This window comes from Mesoplodon mirus (assembly GCF_964341445.2).
Source record: "Mesoplodon mirus genome assembly, chromosome: 10".
Taxonomy (NCBI): Eukaryota; Metazoa; Chordata; class Mammalia; order Artiodactyla; family Ziphiidae; genus Mesoplodon; species Mesoplodon mirus.
Genome location: NC_138986.1, coordinates 90,998,774 through 91,008,023, shown reverse-complemented (window position 1 = coordinate 91,008,023; position 9,250 = coordinate 90,998,774). Strand labels below are relative to the sequence as shown.

Here is a 9,250-nt window from a genome sequence, read left to right as displayed (position 1 = left end):
AGACCTAAGTAGACATTTCTCCAAGGAAGACATACAGATGGCCAAGAGACAAATGAAAAGCTGCTCAATATCACTAATTATTAGAGAAATGCAAATCAAAACTACAATGAGGTATCACCTCACACCAGTTAGAATGGGCATCATCAGAAAATCTACAAACAACAAATGCTGGAGAGGGTGTGGAGAAAAGGGAACCCTCTTGCACTGTTGGCAGGAATGTAAATTGGTACAGCCACCGTGAAGAACAGTATGGAAGTTCCTTAAAAAACTAAAAATAGAATTACCATATGACCCAGCAATCCTACTCCTGGGCATATACCCAGAGAAAACCATCATTCAAAAACACACATGCACCCCAATGTTCATTGCAGCACTATTTACAATAACCAGGTCATGGAAGCAACCAAAATGCCCATTGACAGATGACTAGATAAAGAAGATGTGGCACATATATACAATGAAATATTACTCAGCCACAAAAAGGAATGAAACTGAGTTATTTATAGAGACGTGGATGGATCTAGAGACTGTCATACAGAGTGAAGTAAGTCCGAAAGAGAAAAACAAATATCGTATATTACCGTATATATGTGGAATCTAGAAAAACGGTACAGATGAACCAGTGTGCAGGGCAGAGATAGAGACACAGATGTAGAGGACAAACGTATGGACACCAAGGGAGAAAGCAGGGGCGGGAGGGTGGTGGTGGGATGAATTGGGAGATTGGGCTTGACATGTATACACTAACATGTATGAAAAAGACAACTAATAAGAACCTGCTAAAAAGAAATGAAACTGAGCTATTTGTAATGAGGTGGATAGACCTAGAGTCTGTCATACAGAGTGAAGTAAGTCAGAAAGAGAAAGACAAATACCGTATGCTAACACATATATACGGAATTAAAAAAAAAAAAAATGTCATGAAGAACCTAGGGGTAAAACGGGAATAAAGACACAGACCTACTTGAGAATGGACTTGAGGATACGGGGAGGGGGAAGGGTAAGCTGTGACAAAGCGAAAGAGAGGCATGGACATATATACACTACCAAACGTAAGGTAGATAGCTAGTGGGAAGCAGCCGCAGAGCACAGGGAGATCAGCTCGGTGCTCTGTGACCGCCTGGAGGGGTGGGATGGGGAGGGTGGGAGGGAGGGAGATGCATGAGGGAAGGGATGTGGGAACAGATGTATATGTGTGACTGATTCACTTTGTTATAAAGCAGAAACTAATAAATAAAAAAAAAGAACCTGCTGTATAAATAAGTTAATAAAATAAAACAAACAAACAAAAAAAGAATTGTAGAGGATGGGACAACCTTAGATTGAATGGACAGGGAAATGACGTTGAGCCCAGACCTGAATGACAAACTGCAGGCAAGATGAGCATTCCAGCACAGGCAGCAGGGCAGAGTGACCATGCCCTTCTCTCTGGGAAGCTCTTCCCCAAACAGCTGAATGTGAGGCAAACTCTCTACCTCCAGGCCTGCTTCTGGGCAAAATTAGATGTAGGCAAAATTTGTCTTGGGAGTCTGAAGTCCTTCTACCCATGCTTTCTTCCCTCTTTACCCTTTACTGATGCCTAAGGTTGTATCCCCAAATCACTCCTCGTCACCATCCTCTTCCCACCACCCAGCAAGCCCTGCAGGTAAAGTTATATTACTATGCAGGGCTTTGCAAACTACTCTACTGAAAACCCCACTGCAGAGGGGCGTGAACTCATGCACATGGGGTTCTGCATGTGCCTGACCTGTGCTGTATCCTTCAAGGCATATATGGAAAACATAATTAACAGATCAGGCTCTCCAGAAATGTAGAGTCTGACTAGGAAGACTCAATGCATAAATAACCATCAGAGAATCCTCAAGAGGATGTGTCTTAACCATGTGGTAGAGACCAACTACATGGTTAAGTCACATTCATGGGATCTCCTAAAAAGGAAACATCACCACGGATACACAGTGGCTGTATTAACTTAGACACATTAATTTGACCACGTGTTTTTCAGTTGTGCCTTCCTTCCTCAAAACTGAGAATCACATCTAATACGTCCCTATAACTTTAAGCTCCTCTTAGCATTTTAAACATCCTGGATGCTCTTATTTCTTATTAACTAAATAATTTTGAGAGAAATTCTAACTTGCCATCATAAAGGTTATCCAAGAACTTCATTAGTTTCCTATAAGAGCCATAATTGATCTTACTATCTCATTATCATTATTATCCCATTTTACAGAGGTGGGAACTAAGGCTTAGAGAAATCTGGTGATGGCCCAAGATAAAGGGAAGACTCAGATTTTGTTCTGAGCTTGTTTTTCATACCAAACTGAAGCATGACTTATTGCAATTTCTCTTTATAGGTATAATATATGCAGTGTTAGTTAGCATAACATCAGATAACCTTTAAAAGCAGTTGCTAAGGGTGAGTTGGGGAAAATACATTATAAGATTGAACCAGGAAGAATTAGGATGAGACCTCAGAGGCAGAGAGCCAGAGCTACAAAGACTTGCAGACAACATACACAGCTCATAACGCAGCCTGAAGAGGCCGATTTTATAATTTTCCAACTTACTTTAAAGCACTATTGAAATTATCAACCATACCAACTGAAGGGTTACCAAACAAGGTTACAATGGGTTGTGTAACCACTAGCAAGGCACTTAATTGCCTCCAGAGTTTCATTATAGAATGCGCAAGGTGGACTGATCGATCACCAAATTCAAGTTTAGCTCCATAATTGTACGATAAGTTTAGCACAACTGAATGCAAGAATGTTCCCCTTGAAAAAAAAAAAAAGTAGAAAATAAGTGGGAACTGCGTTTTTCAAATGCATTGAATGTACCAGGAGTTGATAAACCAATAAGTGAGCCATAAATACTTGTGATGCTAGGTTTACACATGATCTACTTTTCCTTCTCTTTCTTATTCTTTCTCTTCATAATTTTCTTTGTTTTCTATATTTTAATAACAGACACATTACTTTTATAATACAAACGTGTTTTAAAAAATACAGGCTTCATTGATGAGTACGTGTGGCAATAAGGGTAGGACCCCACCCCCCCAAGATCCATTGCTCTTTGAGCCTCATGAAAGCTCAGAGTTACGGGAGGTGCCCACTTTTACCAGGAAGGCTGTTCACCTCAAGTCCAATTTCCTCTCTGGCTTTTTAAGACAAGCTTGCTATTTGCACAATTTCAAAGCTATCGGAGTTATTTCTGCTTAAAAAAAAACATACTGGAAAATGCAATAATTAATAAACATGGGGGTAAAATGTTTACACACAAAGCATTAAATGAAACTATCAAAACCGGCTGTTTGGGGAGGGGGTTGAGGAGGAAGAGAAGCTGATGGTGTCATTGCTTTCCCTGCAAGAGGTTAAGGGCTCCGAAGAGCCCAGTGTGAACCATGTGAACTGCACACTCCAAGCAGAGCATTTAAACTTGTTTACAAGTGCCTGGTAAGGAACAGGACTTTGAAAGAGCCTTTGATGAAACTTGGCTTGCCTTTCTCAGGTCTGAGAGAGTGGCATCTGGGGCTTGTTTACACGGATTGGGATAAGGAGCTATTTACATTTCAAATACATATTTGCTTTTGAGAGAATCAACTTCAGATGGCTTAGAGGTTTTATTTGGAGACCCAGCCAAAGAAGCACTCCCGTCCCTCAGTTTTGACTGTCACAAGACAGTGGTGTTTCCATAGGTGTCCCAGGGTCCTAATGTCCCAGGGTCACACAAGGCACCAAATATCATGCAAGGGACAACTGCACACAACCAAGAATTGTTCCACCCAAAATGCCAATGTCCTGAGTAAAATAAACCATTCACAAAAAGACAAATACTTATGATTCCACTTATATGAGATGCCTAGAGTAGTTAAATCCATAGAGACAGAAAGCAGAATGGTGGTTGCCAGATGGTAAGGATATAGAAGAATAAGGAATTATTATTTAATAGATACAGAGTTTAAGTTTTGCAGAATGAAGAGCTCTGGAGGTGGACAGTGGTGACAGTTGTACAACCATGTAAATGTATTTAATACCACTGAGCTGTACACTTAGAAATGGTTAAGATGGTAAATTTATGCTACATATATTTTACTGCAATTAAAAATAATCGTTAGCTTTCCACGCGGTAGACGAGAGCGGTCGGCCTATTCAGCTTGTCCTGAGTGATGCCGGGGAAACTTCTTAGTGACGCGGATTTGGAGTCGGACACGGCCATGGCGAGAGTGGAGATGCCGCGAAAGCAAAATGAGAAGAAAGGTAAAAAAGAGAAGCCAAAATCTAATAAGACTGAAGAGGCAGCAGAAGAAAAGGACGAAAAGATTTCTCCCAAAGCTAAAAAGGTTAAAAAGAAAGCAGGGCCTTCTGAGGCTGACATGAGTTCTCCTAAATCCAAAAAGGCAAAAAAGAAAGAGGCGCCATCTCAAGATGACATTATTTCTCCTAAAACCAAAAGTGCGAAAAAATCAAAGGAGCCCTGTGAAAAGACAGTTGTTTCTCCTAAAACCAAAAAACCAATAAAAAATGAGGAGCCTTCTGAGGATGACTTGGGTGCACCTAAGTCCAAGAAGATGAAGAAAGAAAAAGAAATGAATGGAGAAATTGGAGAGAAAAGCCCCAACCTGAAGAATGGATTCCCTCATTCTGGACCTGACTCCGACTCCAAGGAAGCTGCCAGTGAAGAAAGTAACAGTGAGTTAGAGCAGGAAATAACTGTGGAGCAAAAAGAAGGAGCTTTCTCTAATTTTCCCATATCTGAAGAAACTATTAAACTTCTCAAAGCCCGTGGGGTGACCTTCCTGTTTCCTATACAAGCAAAGACGTTTCACCACGTCTATAGTGGGAAGGACTTGATTGCACAGGCACGGACAGGAACTGGGAAGACATTCTCCTTTGCTATCCCTTTGGTTGAGAAACTTCAGGGAGAACTGCAAGACCGGAAGAGAGGCCGTGCCCCTCAGGTACTGGTTCTTACACCCACAAGGGAATTGGCAAGTCAAGTAAGCAGAGACTTCAGTGACGTCACAAAAAAGCTGGCAGTGGCTTGTTTTTATGGTGGAACTCCCTACGGAGGACAAATTGAACGCATGTGGAATGGGATTGATATCCTGGTTGGGACACCAGGTCGTATCAAAGACCACCTGCAGAATGGCAAGCTAGATCTCACCAAACTTAAGCATGTTGTCCTGGATGAAGTTGACCAGATGTTGGACATGGGCTTTGCTGATCAAGTGGAAGAGATTTTATGTGTGGCATACAAGAAAGATTCAGAAGACAATCCCCAAACATTGCTTTTTTCTGCAACTTGCCCTCATTGGGTTTATAATGTTGCTAAGAAATACATGAAATCTACATATGAACAAGTGGACCTGATTGGTAAAAAGACCCAGAAAACTGCAATAACTGTAGAGCATCTGGCTATCAAGTGCCACTGGACTCAAAGGGCAGCAGTTATTGGGGACGTGATCCGAGTGTACAGTGGTTATCAAGGGCGCACTATCATCTTCTGTGAAACCAAGAAAGAAGCCCAGGAGTTGTCACAGAATGTGTCCATAAGGCAGGATGCCCAGTCATTACACGGAGACATTCCACAGAAGCAAAGGGAAATCACCCTGAAGGGTTTTAGAAATGGTGATTTTGGAGTTTTGGTTGCAACCAATGTCGCTGCACGTGGGTTAGACATCCCCGAGGTTGATCTGGTTGTACAGAGTTCTCCACCAAAGGATGTGGAGTCCTACATTCATCGTTCTGGGCGAACAGGTAGAGCTGGAAGGACTGGGATTTGCATCTGCTTTTATCAGCACAAGGAAGAATATCAGTTAGCCCAAGTGGAGCAAAAAGCGGGAATTAAATTTAAGAGGATAGGTGTTCCTTCTGCAACAGAGATAATAAAAGCTTCTAGCAAAGATGCCATCAGGCTTTTGGATTCTGTGCCTCCCACTGCGATTGCTCACTTCAAGCAGTCAGCCGAGAAGCTGATCGAGGAGAAGGGAGCCGTGGAAGCCCTGGCAGCAGCCCTGGCCCATATTTCAGGTGCCACATCAGTCAACCAGCGCTCCTTGATCAACTCAGATGTGGGTTTTGTGACCATGATCTTGCAGTGCTCAATTGAAATGCCAAATATTAGTTATACTTGGAAAGAACTTAAAGAGCAACTGGGTGAGGATATTGATTCCAAAGTGAAGGGAATGGTCTTTCTCAAAGGCAAGCAGGGTGTTTGCTTTGATATCCCTACTGCATCAGTAACAGAAGTACAGGAAAAATGGCATGATTCACGGCGCTGGCAGCTTTCTGTGGCCACAGAGCAACCAGAGCTAGAAGGACCACGGGAAGGATATCGAAGCTTCAGGGGACAGCGGGAAGGAAACAGAAGCTTCAGGGGACAGCGGGAAGGCAATCGAGGTCTCAGGGGACAGCGGGAAAGAAATAGAAGCTTCAGAGGACAGCGATCAGGAGGTGGCAACAAAAGTAACAGATTCCAAAACAAAGGCCAGAAGCGGAATTTTAGTAAAGCATTCGGACAGTAGTTTGAAGTAGAGGATTTATGTGGCAAAAACAGAGCTATGTTCGGCAACAGGAAACTGAATATTATTTTTCATACAAAGTTAAAAGCACATTGTATTTCCTTCCTGACTACTTGCCCAGTCCCCATCTCTTCAAGAGAGACAAGCTTCATCTAAATTATTTCATCTGATCATTGTCATTTATAACTTTGTTGCTACTTCTGTATCGGGTATTCCTTTGGAAAAGGTGTGTGAATTCATTACATATTCTAATGCAGTGTCTATAGATTATAAGATAAAATCAAGCATGTATCTGCTGATACTTGTGAAGTTGACCTGTCTTTATACTTAGAGGTGTCTCTTAATAGTGTCCTTCCTAAATACCATGGGGAACGCAACAGTTTCTGGAGAAGCACTTTGAGCACTCAAGGCTTTGTTCTGTAATTGGTATTCCTCAGCCACTTGCCTAACATTTACTCCTATGGTCCTATAATGTATCTTCTGAGAATTAATACTGAGCAATGTTTTGAAGCAAGATTCAAACTCAGCTGGGATGTAACACAGTTTATGCCAGCATATGCTCTAGGTTTGGAGGTGGTGATACATTTGATAGGAGATAGTATATAGATTAGCCATTGTTATGTGCATTTTGATACATTATTAGCTTCTCAATGTAAGGTGATTAATGCTTCAGTGAATTCTTCACAGATTTTTAAAAAACATATATGTACATATAGAAGTATTTTACTAGAAAGCAAGTATCCTTAAGGAATTCCAAGTGTATAGCATGGCCCAGTAACTTTCTTCATAAGTAAGGAGACAGGATAAATGGTGCTTGATGATAACATAGTCCACTTCCTATTGGAAGATTAACATTATTTACCAAGGAGGAAATAAAGGAGTAGGGGGCAGAGATTTGCATGGCTGAAGAGTCAAAAAAAAAAACCACTGAAAATATATTCCACATGCAAGAAGGAAGCACATGTACTAAGAGCAAAGAAAAGAACAAGTGAAGGTGTGGGATAAAGCATTCTTTTAATGGTGAAAACTTAATGGGTCATTAATGTTTCTAGAGTTTAACTTCTAACGGGCAAGCTGGGAATTTTAGGTAGAATGATCCAATTTAGTTTCTCAAGGCCTAGTTCCTATAGCCACGTATAGGATCTCTTTCTTTTTATTAGACTGCTACTCTGTTGATAGGTTGTAGCTACCTAGAGACTTCCTTTTAAGGCAAACTCTATATGGTTATTTTTAAGTTGTTACTTTGAGGAAGCTGAAGAACTTAGTATAGCCCCTGGCCCAATATTGCTCTGAGGTCTCGAGTATTATTTCTCTGGGAAACCTTGTGCAGGAGCTTACAAGTAACATGGTCTTCTTGCCTTAATTCCTAGAAATTCTGTATTGGGAATCTCAGGAAATAAACCATGACAGGAGGAGTTCAAATACATGGCCTGTCTTGTTTTCATTTAATTATTTTGAACAACTGAAATCTTTCTAGGCACTGGTTTCTCTGGCAGGGTCTTTATATCCAACTGCTTCTTAGTCATCTTTGCAGTAAGGGGCTCAGATAGCCAACTCCACTCCTTGATTCTTGAGGCAGCATTTGGACTTCATTTCTGTCCTTGCGTCCTGACTGGATGTTTCTCTGTTCTCAAATTCTCTTGGCTTTTATTCCTTGATCCACTTGACAATTTTATCGCTTGACCTTCTCGTGGTTTCCCATCAAGCCAGAGGGAGTCAAGGGGAGGTAGGTATTTGATGACCAACAACTCGTGCCCTGTGGATCATGTTTTATTAAATTCTGGTTTTGAGAGATGCTGAGCATACTTAAATAACAACCAAAACATTTAAGTTTCGGTAAGAATGGGTTACTTTATCAAGTAGATTAAAAGGACAGTGTACCTGTCCTTTAGGAAGAAATAATCAGGCATAAATCAAGAGTAAGGGGGAAGATTAATGGGAATTTCACTTTACACAACTTAGGACAACATGGCTGTTTTAGTAAATGAAGCTAAAGTTTCTCCTGGATCCCAGAATTCATACCATATTTATAAATGTATAATTCAGCTACTGTACGGTTGAAATGGGCTTGTTGTGCTAGCCTGGGAAATGTTAGCATTTTTACTATTTTCTACAGAGAAAATATTTTCCAATTTATGTATCAAACAACTCAGTGAACTTTTTTTTTTTTTTTTTTTTTTTTTTTTTTTGCGGTATGCGGGCCTCTCACTGCTGTGGCCTCTCCCGTTGCGGAGCACAGGCTCCGGATGCGCAGGCCCAGCGGCCATGGCTCACGGGCCCAGCCGCTCCGCGGCATATGGGATCCTCCCAGACCGGGGCACGAACCCGTATCCCCTGCATCGGCAGGCGGACTCTCAACCACTGCGCCACCAGGGAGGCCCATCAGTGAACTTTTAAAATACCAATTTTTATGTTGGAACTATCTGTGCAGCAGTTTCTTTACAGTTATACATAAAGTGTTTTTACTGTAAAATTGAGTTAATGTATAAAAATACAGCTTTATGCCACAATAAAGTTAGTATTTACTATTTAAAAAGATAATAATAATAATCGTTAAAAATGCAGTGGACCTCCAACTGAGATACATTAAATCCCAGCCCAATCCTGAATCTGCCAAATTGAACGTCAAAGCCAAAGAAGAGACTCCGTTCTCTTGATCACTCAGCACTGACCAGGGGTAGAGTTCTAACAGCTCACCCCATGCAGGACCCAGGGCCAAAGAGACTA

General features: G+C 41.3%; 1 protein-coding gene across 1 annotated transcript; it reads left to right on the top strand.

Moving 5' to 3' along the window:
• Positions 1–4,123: 4,123 nt before the first annotated feature.
• On the top strand, positions 4,124–8,693 carry LOC309810935 (nucleolar RNA helicase 2-like). Its single transcript, XM_082633282.1, has one exon. The coding sequence runs from the start codon at positions 4,169–4,171 to the stop codon at positions 6,524–6,526; it is 2,358 nt and encodes a 785-aa protein (XP_082489408.1). The 5' UTR covers positions 4,124–4,168; the 3' UTR covers positions 6,527–8,693.
• The last annotated feature ends 557 nt before the right edge of the window (positions 8,694–9,250 follow it).

Coding starts and splice junctions, on each gene's coding strand:
- LOC309810935 (XM_082633282.1), top strand. CDS start 4,169: ATGCCGGGGAAACTTCTTAGTGACGCGGATTTGGAGTCGGACACGGCC.